The sequence below is a fragment of the Hipposideros armiger genome, unplaced genomic scaffold, assembly GCF_001890085.2.
Source record: "Hipposideros armiger isolate ML-2016 unplaced genomic scaffold, ASM189008v1 scaffold_247, whole genome shotgun sequence".
In the NCBI taxonomy this organism is placed as follows: Eukaryota; Metazoa; Chordata; class Mammalia; order Chiroptera; family Hipposideridae; genus Hipposideros; species Hipposideros armiger.
In genome coordinates, this window is record NW_017731597.1 from 505,438 (window position 1) to 527,252 (window position 21,815).

General features: G+C 43.5%; 1 protein-coding gene across 3 annotated transcripts in view; it reads right to left on the bottom strand.

The window, feature by feature from the left end:
• The window catches only part of SPAG17 (sperm associated antigen 17), a 173,573-nt gene that overhangs the window by 119,222 nt on the left and 32,536 nt on the right, over positions 1–21,815 (bottom strand). For all 3 annotated transcript variants that reach the window (XM_019655832.1, XM_019655831.1, XM_019655830.1), the window contains exon 4: positions 4,222–4,353. In XM_019655832.1, coding sequence (XP_019511377.1) covers positions 4,222–4,353 — 132 coding nt within the window. The remainder of the gene's footprint in view (positions 1–4,221; positions 4,354–21,815) is intronic.

Below are 21,815 nucleotides of genomic sequence, written 5' to 3' on the forward strand. Positions count from 1 at the left end.
AAACAGTTTTCATCAACTGAAAGTATCCCCATTAGGAAAGCACTATTTTATTTTACAGATTTTTCCAGGCAGGGAGACATTTATTATTTACCCCAAATTGTTGAATTTTATAGTTCATTAGATCCAACAGTCTTGTCGGTAGTTCCCTCATTTTGATAATCTAGTCTCAAAGAATTCCATCCAGTTAGTGAGGCAAGCTATTTCTTTCCTGCAACCACGTGGGTCCCTCGAACTGAATTCCTGCTCTTCCTCTGTTTGATTTCTTAAAATAGTTTCTGAAGATTTTAACCACAACTGAATAAAAACTAACCAGCCTATAATTTCCTGGTATGTCCCTATGGCCTTTCTTTTAAAACAAAACACACACACACACACACACACACACACACACACACACACACATACACACACACACACACACACACACACACAAAATGGCATTACGTTGGCTGGTTTCCAGTGTTTTGGGGTTTCAACTGGAGTAAGCTGGAAAATGTCTGTGGAAGTTCCCCTAACTTCTCTTCACTGCCCCTTTGGGGCAGGCTCTGGCTTCTACGTGGCATCGTCATGAAGTCTTGCCCAATTCAGGTGCTTTTAATTTTGAGTTGTTTTAAGAAAAGTGTACCAATACCATCTCTCCATAGTTCTTTAATGCATATCTTCCTACTCTTCAATTCTAGTACATTGGAAAATGAGACAATGTATACTAAGCATATAAGCCAGAAAGAGAAAAAACTGTTCTGCTATTATATAAAAGAGATGTAAAAATGCCCAAGAAAATGTGGACTGGTTATTTGAATTCACAAATTAGAAGCACAATTAGAATATATTTGCAGCTTTTCCTAAAAATCTATTCAAACGTTCTAAACTCAATTCAAGTCAGAGGCACAGAAAACTATATTTGGTTTGACTGATTTTTTAAATTGTTAATTTCCTGTATTACAGCTATTTTTCATCTTTTTTTGATGATGAAAATGTTTTCAGTTGAATTCTCAATACAGTTTAAATATTTTGATTAATAATGAAGTGTTTTGGTTTTAAATAAATGTTTATAATTAACATATAATATAAAAGTTGGAGTTAAAAAAGTAAAAATGTGGATACTGTAATATTCAGAAAATGACTAAATTCAGGGATTAGGCTAGAAACCAAGCAATTCATTTTTAAATTATAATGAACATTATGAAAAGATATGTGCCTGCTACAAATGTTTGCTTCAATAAATATGTTAATTAATAAACATATTGATACTGAGAAACTAAAAATGCAGAATAAATGTGGGGGAGATAATGATGTGTGTAAGGAAAATTCACTTCTAAACAAAACACTCTCTTACTCAGACTTTAACATAATAAAATCGAATTTGGGATGAATTATATGAAAGAGTCATATTCAGAAGTTCTGAAATGCTAAAATATATTCATAGAAATACAATATACTTTCTTTACAATATGCATATTTGGAAGTAATCAGTAATGTATTTCCAAATAGATAAAGTTCTCTAATATATTCAACTTATTTGCAATTAGAGGCAGGTTTTTGCCTCACAGAAATTCATGTGCTAAAGGCTTCAAAACTGTTCTAAGAAATAGCTTCCCTTGTGCTATTTTTTATAATATTAATTAGCCAGCATACTTTCTTCATGGTCAAAGCTAATGCAATGTTAATATAGCCCAGACTAGTGTTATAAATTATTAAAATTAGTGGAATCTTAAAAATGATATTTTTAGTGTATTTGGCAACTGGATCTATATCTTTTACCATTTACTTTTAAGAAAAGTTTTGATTAAAATGGTATCAAATATATAGTGATACATTATATATTTGTTTCATTGGGGAAAAAGAACAGGGTCTGAATTATATTAATTTTTGTCCACACCTTCTTCCTAGTATTTTCTAGAATTACTGCTACAGATATTCTTTAAACATTCATTTTAAAAAAATACAGTTTGGAAAATTCCATGTAGAAGATACAGAACGTTCTGGGTTGCACAGACGTAAGCAATATAATTAGCATTTGAAAGAAAACACCTACCTAGATTTCATGTTAATATTAAAAAGCTGAAGAGACAGTCACTTCCCTTATAGAAATCTTACCCTGGGTTCGGGAAAGAGAAGGAAATTAGGTAAAGTCCTCTTTTCTTTTTTTCATTTTCTAATCCACAGCATGGTGTCAGTTTTACATATTTTATACTTATTTTGCTTTCTGCTGAACTGCCTGACTGACAAGGATTAACTTCAATTGTTCCAGCTGACTTGTTGGGCAGTGTTGTTGAAATGCACGAAGATTAGATCATCCCATAAACAACTCCCTAATCTTGCCTTTATCAAGTGTATTTTCTGGAAAGTCCTCCATTCCAATTGGGTTTCATCACTTACTCATATGGTTGCAACACATCTATTTGGGGCTGGTGTTTTGGTAACCCAATCTAATGAAGATATCAAATTAGATTATGTAATTGTTGGCTCTTAATTGCACATAGTGTTCTCTTATGTATCTATTAATTTTCTGTGTAGATACATAAATTTATATATAACAATGTAAAAATATATATATATACATATATATACATACACATATATATATATATATACATATATATGTGTATAAAATTCAAGCCCCGATTCCTTAGGACTCTTAAATTTTCAACAAATAAATTAAAATTATTTCCAAATCTTCAGAATCTCATAACTGTATGGTATATTTCATATTTTGAAGAAATGCTGAGCAAAATAGCAGTGCAGAAATATTTTTATATTGTTGAGAGCTTTAAAAGCTTTTCCTGAGCTTCCAGGATATTCCACTTATTGTTACTTAAAACTTGTTAACCAAACTATGAAAACCTACTCCTATGATAGACAATTCCTGACTAAAACTAGCTGGCAAATAAGTGAACGGACACTCTGGCCTGTTGGCTGGAATTGTAGGTGCTGTGAGAAAGTAGATAGAGAGGGTGCAGGAATTTCTGCAGGACTCGCAGTCCACTTTTTACAATTCAGATCCCCATGTGACATTGGAATTTGAAAAGGCAAGAAAAGATGTTTCTATAGTTTCAGATTTTCCAGTTTTGCTTCTGCCAAGTCTTAATGTCCCTGAGTATTTCTTGAGGTACAAATCTGTACACGATGGAGAGGGCTTCAATAGATGGAAAACTGTACCACTCACTGTGTTCATAGGAATAGAATTTTCCTGGGGACAACATGTGCCACCCTAATAAGATGCTACATGGGAAATCTCTTTGAAAAACATAAAGCCCACTATTACAAATATCAGGTGGCTTTATTATTTTGTTCTACAATTATCCTGCCAAGAGACCAATGCAAATAGGAAACCCAGCTTATGGGTCTTGCAAAGGTGAGGAAGGTATTGTTGGAACACATTCACTTTTCTCTTCCTTTTGCCATGAACTGAGTTTACCTTTTCCACTTAGGGACATCAAGAAACAACTTACATGTAAATCTATGTCAAACACACACGTGCATGCAGGCACACGTTACACATGTGTGTACAGGAGCACTTGACTTTCCAAAAATAGTTCAGCATGACTTGGAAAATAAGAAAAACATCTCTTATGTCAAGCAATGATAATAGCAAATGGATTTGAACCTGGCATCACGTTGCTAAAAGTATTTTATTTTTTTCAGATGAAAATAGGAATCTTTGGAAAACACACAGATCGATTTCGGTAGGCAAATTCAGTGAAAAATCTACATGTGAAGAAATAATCAGACGCACAATATGGGATTCGAAGTGATGGACTGGTGTTGAAATATTCAGATTATTATGATGGTGCAGATGTGGCCTATTATTTTAATAGGCGCTCCTATTGAATATCCTATCAAGTATTTTAAATAGTTAGACCCTGACTTTGTGGATTTTTTTCAGCTTTTTATATTTACTTCTCTGGACTCTGTCTCTCCTAGCTTTCCTTCTTTGTAACTAGTACATAAATAGACTAGCTGTTTGTTACACAAACAACGTCAGGCATAAGTCCTGAATATTGTCATCATTCTGCATAAGGAAACCTATTTTTACTGGGAGTGCCTCTGAGAAAATATAATTTCTCTAAACAGGTCTTTGGATAGCCTTTTCCCTCAGAAGTCGAGACAACAGCCAACTGCGGACTCGGTAGGCTTATGAAGACAGGAAGCGTCCCTCGAGAAACCCGGCCCCTCTCCCTCCGGGCTTGCGGCCTTGTGAAAACCCACACTGCACAGTACCTTCTTTTCGTTCTCCCGCCGCTGTTGGTCCTTAGCTTTAATCTGGAGAAGCTGAAATTTCAGAAGTTTCCCTATCAGCGGTAAGGTTAATTTCTCTCCACTGTCCATGATTGCTTTTGCTGCCATTAACACCTGTGAAGAAACGCAAGTATTAGGAAAGGTGGCATTTTAGAACCTCGGGCACCGTCGGTCAGTGATGAAAAGATGAAATGGTATTCTGGTGTCATAATATTTGTCTTACTGCAAAGGGGCCTTGCGGCTGGCCAAAAAACTTAGGGGAAAATGCCCCGACGCCATAGAAAGGGGTATTGATCCTCTACTCTAAATTCACTGGGTTGCCTGAAAATTATTAACTCCTTTTCCCAATAAGACAGGGCGTGCTTCTCACAACCGCGCTAGACGCAAACCCTCAAACCCAGTCAAGGCCGGCAGGGCTCCACACGGGATGACCGATAGGTCAGGTTCACGCTACAGAGAGACTATTGTTGGGCACGACACAGAGTCTGAACTGTCCAGCTTTGACTTATTAGGGCATTATAAATTAAACAGGGTTTTATCACAATGGAAATGGCTATGTGAGCAGTCACTGATTTCTTGGGGACCAAATCCGAAGGAAAGATAAAAGATGCTTGACACCGAGGCGCCGTCCGAACGCGGCGCCCCTCCCCACCTTGCAATTTAACGCTGATCCCGTTGGTATGCAGCCTAATTGGGGTGAAATAAGGTTATTGAGTTTTCTTTGGGTGACGACAGCCACTAGGAACATACAGCTGTATTGTCCAGATGTGTGGCACTCACAGCCTGTTTTATGACTCCGTTTTTTACAGCTTGTTTCCCCTAAATTTCACACAACTCTCTAACATCTGGGCCCTTTTCCTTGGAGCCCTATAACCACTTTATTTACTGCAGAAAAAATAAAATCACGTAAAATATACCATAAAACGCTGTTATGTGTTTCTCTTTATTCATGTTGCCTCCCTAATAAAGTTCACCTCTGGCGGAAGCACTGTCACAAAAGTAATCTAGTCAAAGTATTTTTTTCGACTTTTGTTTTTAGGCAAGCATCAGATTTATTTATAACCCCGGGATGAATTAGGTGTTACTAAAATGTTCTGACATGTTGCTTTTCTCCCCCCTTGGAGCAATTACTCCTCCGGGCGCATATGGTGTCAATTTCAGGCCCTCCGTCCCAGACAATGACGGCGGCGCGCTCGGCCTCTCGTCGGGCTGCGTCTTGTCTGAGGCTCATACCAGCCCTTGGTCAGGGCTTTCCTGACCGATCGGGTTCCTTCTGACTTTCCACTTGGGCCAAGGGCAACAGCTGAAAGACAGGGAGATGGCGCTTTTGCTTCTCCCTGCAGAGGCCCTGCGGACTAGCACACGCCAGAATGCAACCGGACCTCTCCGAGACCACATCGGGGTTTCCTGCACTGCATCGCGCGGGGAGAGCCAGGAGAAGGACTCCTTTAAAGCTGCCGTTCCTAACAGGCGAAGGAACAAACCCAGTGTCAGAAAGCTTTGTGTGGGTCTGAGCAAACAGCCTCCATGAAAACACGGCTTTTCACGGGGGTTCTCCTGCTAACGCGGGTTAGGGAAAGAGACACGATGGCTGGGATTTCTGGGAGACGGGAAACATAAGGGCACACCTGCAGAACCTCACCATTTCATGGTGACCAGATTCAAGAGGGAAGAGAATCCTACGGGGTTGAACGGTTATGCATTTACCTACAATGAAAGCTGCCCGATTGAGTCCAGCCCCACGGGTAGATGTATCTGGTTTGAAACGGCATTTTTCAATACCAGCTAACCAGTGTGCTGACAATCAGGCCGCTTTGTGACATCTGGTTCAAAATACACAAATTTGGGTTTTTAAAGCTCACAGCTGTCTCGGACGGGGCGTTCCCCTGTGATACAAATATAATGACAGTGTTGAAGGGAAGTCAACACCGGAATGGGTTACCCAAGAGTGGTGTGGAGCCTCTTTTCCTGATGACCTGTGAAAACAGGATATTTACCTATGTCGGGGGTGGGTTAGGTGAAACCTGTTTGGCGTCATGGTGATGGATGGGATGCCTCTGGAGCTGCTTTCTATCCCAGTGTCTCTCTGAGTCTGTGAACGTTACCTCACTGTGTGAAAATGTACTCGACGTACAACAAAGCGTCCGGAGAGAAGAGGATTATCAAAGTTACTTTGGGTCCATCTGAAACTGTCTATAGAGAGCTGGGTTTACAACAAAAATCAGGGATGGCCTCAACATAACCCTAACATCCTACTACGAAGTGGGGAGATGAGTGAGGAGAGGTGTCACGGGAATAGCGGGGCACCCGTGTTCTCAGGACACGTGGGTACACGGGCAGCGAGGGCAGCGGCTGCAGCGCCAGGCAGCATGAGGAGGCCGGTTGGGGGGAGGGGGTGGGGGAGTGCTGCTACTCTCGGGACAGCCCCAGGGCGGCCCCCAGGTAGGTAGGCAGACCCCATCCCCTGAGACTGCTGGAGAGGGCACGGCCAGGCGAGCGGCCCCATCCGCAAGGGCAGAAGTGGGGCCTGCCCGCCCTTCTCCCGGGTTGCTGGGAGGAAACGGGACTCCCACAGGCACCATTTTCCTGCTGTGCTTCCCCGGAACGGATGACGGTGTGACTCTTTGGGTTAATTAAAGATAAGGAAAGTCCCTGCTGAACTCACAATCTGAGACTGAAAACTTTATGGTATGTAGGTCATCCCCGGGAGAGGCAAGAAAAGAAAGATGTTTACAAATCAAAGTCTGCCGACAAGTCTTTCTTCCCACACTCCATAATTCACAAGTCCGCCTTACCAGGAGCGTCGTTTGGTCGCAGATGAAGAAAAAATTCTTAGAGGACTTTCGTGTGAAACATCAGTCTTTGTGGGAAGAAAACAAACAAAACACTGCAGAAGACACAGAATTTAAGAGGAAATGCAGCTTTTCACATAACATTTCAGAAAGGCCTCCACGTTCTTGTCTTACTTGTATTAAAGGAAATAATAATCAAACCTTCAAACTTCCGGCATTGTAAAGGTTACTTGTCCAGTATCTGGTCAATGTGTATGTGTGTATCTGCATGTGTGTGTGTGTGTGTGTGCGCGCGCGCGCGCACTCACACACGCTGGGAGGCAAACTGACAAAGGCTGTAGGTGTTGGGAGGATGAGGGATACAAAAGCAAATGGCAGCAGTGAGCTGTCAGGAGTGGGGGTCAGTAGGCACAAACCCAACTAAAGTCTCGGCAGAGGCTTCTAGAACTAGGCAGAGAAATGGTCCTACGTGGATTAAAACCTGGGTATTCATCAAGCCAAAATACCCAATAAATGAGCCTGGCATGAGTCAGAAACTTAAAAAAAAAAGAAAGTGCGTCTAATGGGCAAATGAGACTCATTAAAATGGAGACAAGCTGTTGCCAGGCGAGGGCTGCATGTGTCTCCTGGACCTCCTTGGGTTGGGGGAGGTCCAGGCTGAGCTTCCAGAAGTGTTCTGTGCTGGGAAAGATGGCTATAGGGGGAAATTCAGCGTCAAAGAGTACCGCCGAGGCAGGGAGGCATGTCTGTATTTTACTGCATGAAGAAGATCTTATTCTGATGGTGATATCCTTTTTCTGTTAGAAAGTTTGTGATTCTGAATATGCTAAGAAATAAAAATATTTCCCTCTTTATCACTTACTTGGCTCAAAGACTTATGCCATATTTACTATCTAATGATCTGATCCAACAAAAATATACCAGATGAGCCAAATATAATTCTTTCCTTGCCTGGGGATGAGGCCACCCACAGAGACTAGCACCCTCCCTTCCCCTCTTCATCCCTTCTCTCCATAGTTCTTCCCACGTTAGTAGTAAGTACAGCACCTGCCTGGACAAACATTTAGAATGGCCCCACAAATTGGAAGCCCAGTAAGTGCATGTGTGCAGGTGCATGTATACACACATAAACACATATGCATACATGCATATGTACATATGCATACATATGATAGTTAGCTAGGTAGATAGGTAGGTAGGTAGATAGGTAGCTAGATAGATAGATAGGTAGGTAGAACGGAGGGAGGGAGGGAGGGAGGGGAGGGAGGAAGGAAGGAAGGAAGGAAGGAAGGAAGGAAGGAAGGAAGGAAGGAAGGAAGGGAGGAAGGAAGGAAGGGAGGGCTTCCATGAGATCTGCTGCCTGCTTTCCCTGGTGTGATTACAAGGAGGCACATGGAGCAGCTTGAATCACTGCTTAATTTGCTGCATGTTCCATCCAGGTGAGTTCTGGGGAGGGGTCAACACTTTGGATCTGCATTGTTCTTGCCTGGAACAGGCCATGGGAAGGAGGTGATGGAGGAGATGGAAAAGTGTGGCTGTGTGGAGGAGAGAAGGGAGGGGTGATGGGAGAGGGGTGGGGTGAAGGAAGGCTTTCCCCCAGGGGCTCCAAATAGCCACCAGTTCTCCTAAAAATAATCGTTTGGTTTCAGGGCCCTCCTTGGGGGGCCATGGTGTTTGTTATATAGGAGCTGTAATAATGTACAGATTATGACTTCATATTGAAACCATTATTCTTGGGTCCATGACTTAGGGTTGTTTGGATATGTGAGAACAAGAGCAGAATCCCTCCCTCCTTCGCTCCCTTCATTTGGTATCACATTCTTTGGGGTAGCTCATTTCCTTAATGTATGACTGATTAGGGAAAAGCAAATGCTTTCCTAACCCCTTCCACTATTACCTCTTTCTACAGGTAATCACTGTTAACTATTCTTGTGTATCTGCCTGCAATGTCTTATACATATATAAACATAAATATGTATGAGGTCGGACAATTAAGTTCACTAACTCATCCTAGAAAAAGTGCCCTGTGAGCTGGTGCATTGTCGTGATGCAAGAGCCATGAATTGTTGGTGAAAAGTTCAGGTCATCTAACTTTTTCATGCAACCTTTTCAGCACTTCCAAATAGTAAACCTGGTTAACTGTCCAGTGGGTACAAATTCATAGTGAATAATCCCTCTGATATCAAAAAAGGTTAGCAACATTGTTGCAACAAGTTCACGAACTTAATTATCAGACCTCATAAACTGTGTGACTGTATGTGGCACCTTCAAAGTTCATTGCTTAGGTAACGTCATTATTTGCTTATGTATTCTACTCATATGTATCTGCTTATACCATTAAAAAATCATAGAAACAACTGCCCCAATGTGTGTGCGTGCACGCGCGTGTACGCATTATACAACTTTCACTGTTTACAGTGAAGGGCTGCTTTCGATGAGCTTCATTCTGCGTATTTGGTAAAAAGGATGGAAGAGTTAGTGATTTGCAAATGACTGAAGGACCGCTTACGTGGAGCTGCCCTAACGTGGAAAGATGCATGCTGGGAATGTCAGCTCCTTTGATTTGTGAGATGATGAAGCAGCTGGTGAAGCCATAATGACTTGTGTGCGACAGACTGGAAAGGCACCAGCGGCATCTAGCCCAGTCTTCTCAGAGACCACTGGGTTGCCCTGGGCAAGCGACGGAACCCCTTTACACCTCAGCTGTTTACTCTACAGCAGGGTTTCTCATCCACCACACAACTGACATTCTGAGCTAGGCAAGTCTCTGTTGTTGGAGGTTTTCCAGTGCATTATAGGGCGTTTTGCGCATCCCTGGCATCTTTCTACAGCTGTGTACAGCCAAAGGTATCCCCAGACATCACCAAATGTCCCCTGGGGGACAAAACTGTCCCTGGCTGAGCACCACTGCTCTACAGAAAGACAGCATGAGTAGTTCTGATCTCATCAGACTGTACTGAGAATTGAGTGAAATAACTTAAAAGGACTCAGTGCCGTGAATGACATGTGCACGGTAAATCCTTACTAAAATGAACGCCTACGGTTATTGTCCTCACATCCAGGACAGAAGTGGAAAATCCTGAAGGCCTTACAGCTCAGGTCAGGGGAAAGAGAAACGGAATGGAGTGAAATGCATGCGGGCAGGTGGGACAGGACCATAATTTATCACCAGCTGATGGTACCCGTGGCTTCTCCTTTCCTGTACTCCAAGTTAGGATCTATTTAGGGGAGCAGAGATAAAGAGAAGGCATACAAACCACGTTTTGCTATGGTGCAGTGCATAATGGGAGGGGTAGAGAAGGAGGAAGTGTGCTAATCTTCATTTCTTGTAAAATGTGAGATGGAGGAATTAAATGAAGAGCCTCCCTTTCCTGCGCCCTCCACTCGCTTCCCTCCTTCATTCCTTCTGCGTTTATTGAGTGTCAATTATATTGCAGTCATTGCATTACTCGGTCCCGCACATGTCTAGCCTATGCAATTCACATTCTTTATGTAATGAATAATTTCCAATGAGGCATCATTGGAAAAACAGCTGGGAGAATCCGGGTAGCAGGGAGAGCCGGTGACAGAGACAGAAAAAGAGGAAAGAGAAAGACTGAAACACGTTTCCTTACTCTGAGCCAAGGAAAAGAAAATAATCAAACAGTATTAAGCTGTCTCTACAGAAACTTAAAGGTGACTGCGGATACCGGCTCTGTACAGATCAGACTGTCTGTCTAACGCAAATGGAACGCCCCGAAAGCACTCAGACCGCAGCCTGGCGAGAAGTCGGTAATGATGATAAATATCCCGAGCAGGTGACTCCTAGATCATTTTCAGCTGTCCATAATTAAGCTGGTACCCGTCTCTCGACAATGTCAGGGGCTGTAAAATAACTCCGGTCATTGGACCGCTCACATCTGTGCTGAAATGAAATAATATTTGGCGGTAACAAGGAGTCACTGAAACTAAATAAACAACCCCTTTCAAGACTGCATAAAAGTTGGTAACATAATAACATTTGACAGGGATTAAGACCTCTTTGGGGCTGTAAGGAAGTTTCAGAAGCAACAATAACAAATATGTGGAAGGGAGAACAGACCTCTGCTTTAACAGACACGTGTAATTTGAAATGTGATGGGTTTCCCAGAGGAGAAGGGCGTTTTGAGCACCTAATGTGCAGGTGTCAAAAAAGTGCAGGAATCGTATTTTAGAAACACTTGTTGAGATTATTCTTCCAAGGAAGGAAAAACCAAAGCTTCCCTTTTCTCTTATTATTCGTGTTTTGGTTTTTATATATCTGCAAAATATATAAAGGCGCATGAGCTGAATGTGATAATATATGGGAAAATGATGTAGAACTTTCATTTCTGTTGTGTTTTAGCTTTAAGTGTGGATTTGCAACACATGATTCTGTTACCATGGCAATTGTTTTTTGTTTTTTGTTTTTTTTAAGACCAAGCTCTTTTCTTTAGTCCCCCAATGCTCCCACCCCTCTGAGGTTATTCTTGCTTCTTGCAGCTGTAGTGAGCATTACCACGGAACAACCCTACACCTTTTTTCAAAAGACGACAGTGTGGAGCGGGGTTTCTGCTAATACACTGCTGGGTAAAGAATGCACAGTGAGGTAGATTCTCGGGAACTGCAGCTTTAAGTCAAATGACCCGTAATGAAACCAATTTCACCACGGGCTAATTGACATACACAAGAGTCAAGTTCCTACGACACATTTCTGGTCACAAAAACACCAATCTTCTAAATAAAGACCCCAAAACACTTCTAGTCAACACTGAAATCAATGGGAGCTCTACATATGATGAATAAAAACTAGTCAGAGCATGATTTTCCAACCCGCTTATTCGCGTTCAGCATAACGGGTGGGGCCCAACTCTGGACTGGCCACCCTTCCGTCCATCCCAGGGTGACTTACACACACACCCCAGCTCATGCAGGCTGGGACAATCTAGACACCAGTTCACCTAACTGCACATCTTTGGGTGGGGGAAGAAGCTGGGGTGCCCTGGGGGCCACTTGCCCCAGAATCCCTGGGCCCCTAGTTAAAGATACAGGTTGTCTGGGATCTACCCCCGATAACTTCCAAATAGGTCTCTGAAGGTGAGGGCCTCGGGGTGGGAAATTTTAACGAGCATTCTAGGGATTCTTACATACCCTTGAGTTTCAGAACTATGGAAAAGGTTATTTACATATTGACACTAGGGTGACCAACTGTGGGGTCACCCTAGTAGACGCTTAGTAAATAATCACAGGATGAAGCAAAGCAGACGGCCATCGGGACCCACGTTTCACGCCGCCTGGTTGCAAATTTTCCCATACCTGGACCCCCAACTGTGGTCACTTGCCCACAGTTGGATTTTTTTGTTGGCCTGGATCGAATCTGAGTGAATAGAGGAGGAGCTGTCACACTGGTCACCCCTCCCCAGAGTCTCACCCTTGCGGGACCATCCTGGTGATGTCCTCTTTTCACCGTCCAAGTGCTGAGATGGGGGCCAGTCTCAGTTGTAAATGAACTCAGCCCTTACCGGGAAGGTCCCACTATATCACTCATGCATCAGGCTTTTACTGAGCGCCCGCGATATTCCCTGCACTGGGGAGTTGGAGACCAAGCAGCACCACAGCCCAGAATGCAACTGTGGTCAGGAGACGGCCAATTAAATGTGCCGAGTGTGCCCTGCTGTACCCGGGCCACGCTCAGAGACGGAGGAGAGCAAGGGTGCTGAGCCCACCCAGGGCACCTCATCCAAACAACAGCCGTCTTCAGGTGTCACTCCTGAGTGTGCCTTGAAGGATCCCTGACAGTGACTATGATGTGATGGAGGCCTGGTGGTATGAAAGGGGGAGAGTATCCAGGGAAGAAGGCCTGAGGCCTGAGAGTGACCGGGAGCCTGGGTGGAGGACAGGGGGACAGGAGTGGCAGGTGGGCAGGGGAGGAAAGCTGACACTGGAGAGTAACCAAGGCTGAGGCCACCAGGGGCCTGAAAGACATAGTAAAGGAATTTGGGTTTTTTCTTGAAAGTAACGAGACACAGAGAGTTTAAAGCAGGAAAGGGACAGGATCAGATGTCTCCCAGGTCTCCCTGCGAGTCTTGGCATGTTATTCATCTTCAGTGACTGTTGGTACGCAGCAAAAACTCAGGCTTTATTAGATGTCTTGATGACCCATGAAAACCTCAAAACCCTTGAATGTGTATTTCAGCACTTACACCCTGTCCCTTCCCGCTCCAGCTTTGTCATTTGCTCCTAGCACTAGAGGTCCGTATGGTTAGCGGAGGAATGCCAATTTGCCCGCAGCCATAGACAAAGACGTGGGTGGGCAGGCCTCGAAGAGCAGAGCAAGCGAAGCATTTTCTGACTCATCCCAGATCCCTGGTACTCCAGCAGAGCTCTTCAGATTGGGGGTGTAAATATCCCCAGGGCAGGGCCCTTGATGGCATATTCACCTCTGTCCCTCCAGTACCTAGAACAGTGCCCGGCACAAGTGATCCAAAGTGAAATCAAGAATGAAAAGATGGGGCTGGCCGAATGGCGCATTGGTTAAGAGTTGCCTTGGGATGCCAGCTCTGAGCAGCAGGGCCCTGGTTCGGATCCCACATAAGGGCCAGTGACACTGCGCCCACTACAGCTAAGATGGTGAACAACAGCTCGACCTGGAGATGGGCTGCCTGAGTCGTTGGCGACTGCGTAGGCTGCAGTGGGCTGGCCGGCAGCAGACACGAGCTGCCATGAGCCACCGTGAGCAGCCGTCCAATGGCCGGCAAGCGACTGCCTCACCCAGGAAGAGTGCAATGATAATACCAACATGGGCCAGTGAAGTGACGTCCTCCACAACTAGACTGAAGAACAAAAGGACAGCAACTTGTCTGTTCCCCTCCCCCAATTCCCCAATTAAAAAAAAAATCCTTTAAAAAAAAAAGAATGCAAGGATGGATGAACCCTGGAGAACGGAACTGTGAGGAGGGGTGAGGATAAGTGGGGCCAGGGTCCGGGCCTGGGTGGGTGGTGAGGGGACCCCGTACAGGTGGAGTTTAGCATGGATGGCCCCTTCTCTGGCCCCGTGAGCACAGGCGTGGCTGTGTTTCTCCAAGTGCAGGCTCAGAACTATCTGGGTGCTTTTTCAGGTGCTTATTATATCTGGACTCTGCGGAGGACACCCCTGTCCCCCCTCACTGTGGCTGGGGTCTGGAATTGGCGTATTTAGTGAGCTGTCCAGGTGATTTTGGGGTGTGTCACTTTGAGGACCACGGATGCAGGATGCAAGAAGAGGTGAGATCTGAAGGGCTCGCACCTGCATCCACTCTTCCTGGACTTCTGGATCTGAGATCACTCTTCCGGGTCCCACGGCCCTGGCCCTTGTTACATTTCTGTCAAGACCCCATGTGTGTGCCCTTCTCCTGCAGTCTACCCTGAACTTGTGCAGGGCCGGATGACGGCTTCTTCCGTTCCGTATCCCTCACAGCACCGAAAATCTGTTTGAAATCACTTAGAGCAAATATTCCCTATTCTGACTTTTGACAGTAGAGGGTCCCCTCCCATTATCGCAGAAATCTGAAAACAAAATTACTTAATCATTCCACTTGAATCAATTCCATCCTCACAAAACTTAGCCAGTAAAAACATGATTAAATGTTCAACCTTATAGGTTTTGCTTATCAAATTGACTAAGATCAGAAATACAAGGTTGAAGAGGGCGTGGTTAATTGGAATAGTTAGAAGGGGTGCAAAGTGACACAAATTGCCTTGAGTGCATTTTGACAAGATACACTTTAAAAAGATTTATATACTTTGATTCTGTAATTCCGCTTCTTGAAATTTTTCATAAAGAAACAATCAGGGTCATAACTATTGGTAAACAGTCTAAATTTAGCAGAAGGGGGAGTGGTTAAATGAATTATTGAATAGAGACAGGCTTTCTATTACATAGATACTGAATATGGATTTAGCAAAAGGTTAACATCATAATATGTGAAAAAGATATGGTTGAAAGCATATAGAATATGATTCTTAGTTTTGAAAATAAAACATGCATTTCTGAATGGTGGACTACTTTATAGATGCTTCAGTTTCTACTGCTCTATAGGCTATGCTCTTTCTAGATTTTCCAAATTTTCCACAATTAACATGTATTGTTTTTAAAATAAAACACCTGAAACATTATTTGTACAATGTAAGTGCTATACAGCAATGGACTTCTGAGCAAGGCCAGCCCTCCACCCACCTACAGAATTCCTCCTGCACACGGATTCTAACAGATCTACTGCTCAGATCACATCCCAGCTCTGAATTCCTCAGTGGCCTCCACACCCAAAGGACCAAACTGTTCACTTCTTAGCAGGGGATGCTGCACCCTTTGTGACCTGGCCCTGATGGCCCCGTGCTGCCTCACTCCTGGCTGTTCCTCCCACTTCCCTGCCTACACATCGGGGCTCCCCGCCACGTGGAGTTCCCTGGTTCCACTGTGCCATCATATGTCTGCCTGGTTTTGCACAGGCCGAGTCCTTGGCCGAGACCCCACCCTCGTTACTTCACAAATTCCCCATTCAGTTGTCAAGTCATGTTCCTAAAGCCTTTCCCTCAAAACTTTAGAAAGACGCAGGCATTGCTCTGTCTTCTCACTGTACCTTTTCTGATTCCTTGTTGTCCCATGGTAAGAGAGTTGTCCATTTCCTTATCTGTTTTCCAGGCTGAAGGCTAGAATTAACTTTGTGATTAGCACGTGGTAAACAGCCAATAAAATACGAGCCAAATGAGAGAACCAGTACGCAAATCACACAGACCTTCCCAAACATGGTATGGGAGGTCCCTTTCCAAGGGTCCCCTGCAACCGGCAGGTGTGAGCCCACATCCAGCCTGCCCTCTGCTTGCCAAGCCAGTATGTGCAAAGACTGGGAAAGCAAATGGTGCCAGTTCGCCAATTCAGAAAGGGACTGGTGTCATGGCAAGTGCCGAGTGTGCCAGAAAGACTGTTTGTGTAGGCAAGGGTCCATTCATTCTGTTACCCACTTCACAAACATTTATTTTGTTCCGCCTATGGGCCGAAATCAGTGGCTTTGGTCTTCAAATGCAGCCTGGACATGCACAGGACTATCCACCAGGAGGGGGAAAATATCAGAACTCTTGATGATACGAGATCTGACAATTATGTTCGCGAACTCATCCTAGAAAAAGTGCTACATACCTCATGGCTGAATATCACTGTGGTCACTTTCCAAGTACTCCCCTTGGGAAGCTATGCACCGACGCCAGCACCTAGTCCAAATCTTCAAATCAATTTTGGAACTTTTTATCTGGAACGGCCATCAGAGCTGTCATCCTATTACCCTTGACGTCCTGTATGTCATCAAAATGTCTTCCTTTCAATATTTCCTTTATCTTCGGGTAAAGAAAGAACTCATTGGGGGCCAGATCAGGTGAGTAGGGAGGGTGCTCCAGTACAGATATTTGTTTACTGGCTAAAAACTCCCTCATGGACAGTGCCACGTGAGCTGGTGCACTGTCGTGATGCAAGAGCTCTGCATTGTTGACGAAAAGTTCGGATCGTCTTTTTCATGCAGCCTTTTCAGCACTTCCAAATAGTAAACTTGGTGAACTGTTTGTCTAGTTGGTACAAGTTCATAATGAATAATCCATCTGATATCAAAAAAGGTTAGCAATATCGCTGCAACAAGTTCACGAACTTAATTGTCAGGCCTATTTATCTTTATTTCATCCTTTTTCATTTTTAGTTTTGAGGATGTTCTGTAATATTTGTAATACATTTGTATTCTTATGCATTTTTATCTCTGTTTACACACACAATGTACATGGAATAAAAGTTAGAAGTTTTTTTGGTTTTTTTTTTAACTGATGGGTTACATGATCAAAGTAGCCTGGGACTGCTGCCCTAGAGCTCTGGGGCCTAGTGACGAATGACACATGGCCTCTGATGTGCGTGCCATTCATGAAGTCGTGGGGAGTTGATACCAACAAACAACCACAACAGAACACAGCAGGGTGAATCCTGTGTAGGGAATTCCAAGAAGATTCCATAAAAGAAATGGCATTTGAACAGGGCTGTTTGACTGAGAAGTGAAAACATCTAAGTCTCAATTTTCCATAATGCTATTCAACTCGGTACACTGCAGAGAAAGGAGTATAAAGTGAATGAAGTGCCATAAAGGCTAAAAAGAAATGAGCTAGACAGTTACTACAGAACTGTGGCTCATCAGAAGGGCTGAAGGAATGGGGGGGATGTGTGTTCAGGCATGGAGCAAGGACGATGTGCCTTGATGGAGAAGGCCTAGACTGCATAGTCACTTAATCTCTGATGAAGCTCTATTCCCACTTTTTATCTACTCTCCAAATACAGCTCCCAAGGGCTTCTATAGAATATTCTATGTTAATTTCTGCCAAGTCATTGTTTTTACTTTTCCCATCTAATTTGGGTTTACTTGTATTTTATACTTTGCAAAGTGGTCAGTATTCCAAGTGGAATTTCTTTTTCTTTTTTCTTTTTTTTTGCCAGGAGAATGACGGATTAAAACTAACTCAAATTTCTGAAGTGAAATAAATGTGTGCCCACAGAAGCCCGTGTTTGGCACCCTTCTTTTTGGAACTTCAAGAAGACAAGGCAAACATGACTGCCTCAGTAATACCAGAGGAAACCCCCAGAACTTGCTCTTCTGTTTAGATAAATCGCTTCAACTTGTTTAGATAAATCAGCTCCTGGACTGCAGGGACTGTGTCTCCAAGAGCTTGATTGAAGTCACAAAATGAACCTTGAATCTGGAGTTCAGGACGCCTGGGTTCCAACGTGAGGCTCTGCCGTTATTAGCTGTGGGCGGTGGGCATGCAGTGCGCCTCTCTGGGACTCTCTGGGGCTACGTGAGAACAGTAAGAGTTGGCCTCGCGAGGCTGTGGTTAGGACGTAATTTGACATGGCATGTGAAAGTGTTCTGTATGCTAAAAAGCATCTTTGACATGCGAGTTATTATTCTTGTTTTCTTAAAGGGTGACAGTGAAGGGCACTGCCTGTTTAAGAAATGTCACGTTCCATAAAATATTGATTCAAAAAACAAGACTCAATGAATGAAGATGGAGGAGGTTTAGTTCCAGGAAACTCACTCCTGGTTACGCAGAATCGCTTCCGGTTACCTTCAGCCTGGGACCTTGAGAGCCCCTCCCCCCCACCCTCCCTGTCCCCAGGGACATCCCCTCCGGGTTCAGCTTTTATCTCTGATCAATAAATGCACACTGAGAGGACAACGGGTATAATGGGCTAACATTATGAAACGCGGTTTCATTTCATTTAAACCGGGGTTTTTATGGACGCTGTGCCTGAACTCAGTAGGCGGGGTGCGGGGGCTATTTTTGGACAGGCAGGGTTTCCAGCACCTCCTAAATCTCCTCTCCAGGCGACTGCGGCTCCACCCCCACACAGGGCGGGCCTGCACACACACACACACACACACACACACACACACACACACACACACACACACACAGAGGCAGCACCCTAGCCCAGGGTGAGCGCCAAAGCTCTGCCCCCATCGGATGACTAATACTCGCCTATGCTTGCAGAAAAGGAAGGGAGAGCACCGTACACAAACCTTACCGACCCAATCCATTCTCCTTGGCCTGCCCTAGAATCGGTGGTGGTGGGGGGGGATGTGTGTTGGGGTGGGGGGGTTGTGTTCCTTCAATGATTGAAGGATCCGAAATGGACCCCTAGAGGAAACTCCTGACAGTGTGGAGCGGATGGTTTTGCACAGGGAATTGAAACAAGTTGGCAGGAAGAAGAATTCTTTCTGGATAATTCAAAGCAGATATTTTACTGGGGGAAAAAAATCAAATCAGAAATTTGCTGTCAGTCCTTGAAATTTTATTAGTTACAAAAAAGTAATATATTAGCCCCTTGCATTAAATTCAGATAGGATCTATCTTTTTTTTTTTCTCAGTCATATTCCTAAAATGAATCTTTGAGAAAGGAATACAAGACCAGCCCCTCCTAAGAGACAGAGGACGCAGCAGTGGTGGCCTGTGACTACGTCACATATTCGTTATTAGGCTGCTCTGCTTCCCTGCAACTCCAGAGATAAATGAAGCACATTAGAAGACTTGAGAACACTACAATAATTAGATGTTCCTTCTGATAAAGAAATAATGGAATTCAAGATTTCCTAATGAGTGAGGGAGCTGGAGCGAGTTTGCCTTTTTCATGACAATTCTTGATAAAGGCAAATGAGGATGACGATTCACATCTTAGTCTCTACAGCAAGGAAGTCCACGGTGTGGCCTGGTGCCATGCACGGCATACGCCGGCCTTGCTCATGACCAGAGTTTTCTAGAGGTTTCAAATGGTTCTGAACACTGTAAGCCAAATCAGTATGAAGCTGAAATACGAAATGTTCAGGGAGAGGGCTTATTGAGCAATTTCACTTTTTCTGGGGAAGAAGTTTTGTAGGATCAGTTTCCTGTTTTTCAAACTACTAGACGTATAAGTACTTTATTTTTACATATTTCTTGAAGCAATAGAGAGACCATATTTTAGTTAACTTACTTTAGCATGCTACTTAATAAGGTTCAAGATTTTTTTATTTGTGTTTTTGTTTTGTCAGTCTCGTTGGTGAAATAGAACAGATGGATGTTAACACAAACTTCTATCTGAAATTCATTCATTCAAATGAATATTCAATGAGTGTTCAATATGCACAGTAGCCTTTCAATAAATATAAATTAATTTCTCTGTAATAGTCAATTCTCCCACCTTTAATCTCATATTTCTTCTTCCCTTCCTTGCAAGCAAAGATTGAGGAAAGAGTTAGGATTTCAGGAATAGGGGTCACATTAAAAACATGTAGAAGCCGGAAAATTGTTACCATATTTCAATTTCAGCCATACTTTCTCTCCCTCTAAGGAAACAAGGCCTTCCATATAGATCTCTGTTGCATATTGACCATTTTCGTGAGTGTTTGGCCCCTCCCGCTCTCCTCTTTCCAACATACCCTGTCTGGGGACCATTACCCTTCTGGCAGAAAGTTGTAAAAATAAGTGAGGTCAGCCACAGGGCTCAACGAAGAACAGACTCAATTATAATGGGGAATTAAATATACAACAGCTACAAGGTATTAAAATGTCACGACATAGCAAGAAACAAACATACTGTTTATAAAATTGTCCAGTGTGAGCTCTTGAGGGCAGATACCAGGTCGAACTCAATCGTGTGCCCGCTATCCAGTGTATAACAGAAACTCGTAAGTGTCTGCTCAGTGAAAAGCGAGCTGGGATGAGTGTCGACTTGATCCCTTAGCCCAGGGTGAGGTGAGAGACTGAAAGAGAGGCAAATGCAAAAGGAAGACAACACAAAATAGGTTTAGAGGAGTCTAGGGCATTGGTTTTTCAAACTCTTTTGGACCTATATTTATAGCAAAAAAAATAATGATGTTTACATCACAAATCACACACATACACACACAGCTGCACCCAACTAAATCTCTTCGTAAATCAATGGGTTTTCACGCACAGTTAGAAAACCACTGTACAGAAGAATATGGAACCAATAGAGGGAAAATGGAAGGGACCAAAGCTCCTAATTACCCAGGAAGTACCACTGAACGGCCATTGTTGAAATGGTCCACTGTCTACTGCTTGTGGTCTTTACCAGTGGCTCTCACTAGTCCTTCCTTAATAAGTTCATTTTTTCAGACAATAAACACTTCTTCTATACTTACTATGTATAACACCGACACTGAGCTAGGCACATTAGGCACAGAAAAAATGCAGAAGACTAAAAAAAAAATCTGACTTCCTTTTAGACATCTCCTCTTAGGTATCTCTCAGACATCAAATTTAACTTATCCCAAACTACACGTATATTTCCCAACTTCTTCGAAATTTAATCTTCTCCCTCCAGTTTTCTCTGTATCTGAAGGTATTTTTCACTTAATTTCTTGGCCAGAACTTTGGAGTCCCTCCTGACACCTTCTTCTCTCCCTCAGCCCCCTCGTCTCACATCAGTATCACTCTGCCGATCCTTCCTCCTAAATATACTGTGCACCTGTCTGCTCTGTCTCTACCTGTACACTCACTCCAATGACCTCCTCCCTGGTTGCCTCAGTTCCATGCTTGCCTGCTGCCCCCCATCTTCATTCAGCAGCAAGAAAATAGAGCTCAGATTAGGGTGGCAGGTTAGCTCAGTTGGTTAGAGTGCAGGCTCATAACACGAAGGTTGCTGGTTCGATCCCCACATGGGCCACTGAGCTGTGCCCCCCACAACTAGATTGAAACAACTACTTGACTTGGAGCTGATGGGTCCTGGAAAAAACACACTGTTCCCTAATAAGATAAAAAAAAAAAGAACTCAGACTGCATCCCTGTCTCTTTTAAAAGCTGTTATGACTTCCCATTTCCTATGAAGTGAAAATGCAAACTCTTTCTTAACAAAGACTTACCAATCCCCACAGATCTGGCCTCTGCCCACCTCTCTCTCTGTGTTCCAGGCACACTGGGCCTTTTCATTCTTCTAACGGGATGAAATCTTTCCTGTCCTGCCTCATCTTTGCACATGTTGTTATCTCTGCCTGAATATTTCCCCCCCCCCTTTTTTTTAAGTTGGCTCATTTTGTCTTTCAGTTTCTCTTCAAACACTTAGTCAAGTATTTTCCACTGCAATTCTCTCTGATTTAAAACCATTATCCCAATTCATAGCTTTATATACATTTGCATATTTAATTGTTGCATAATGCCTGCCTTCCCCATTCAAATATAGATTCTGGGAGAGCAGAGAATCTATTTTATTCACCAAGATAAACT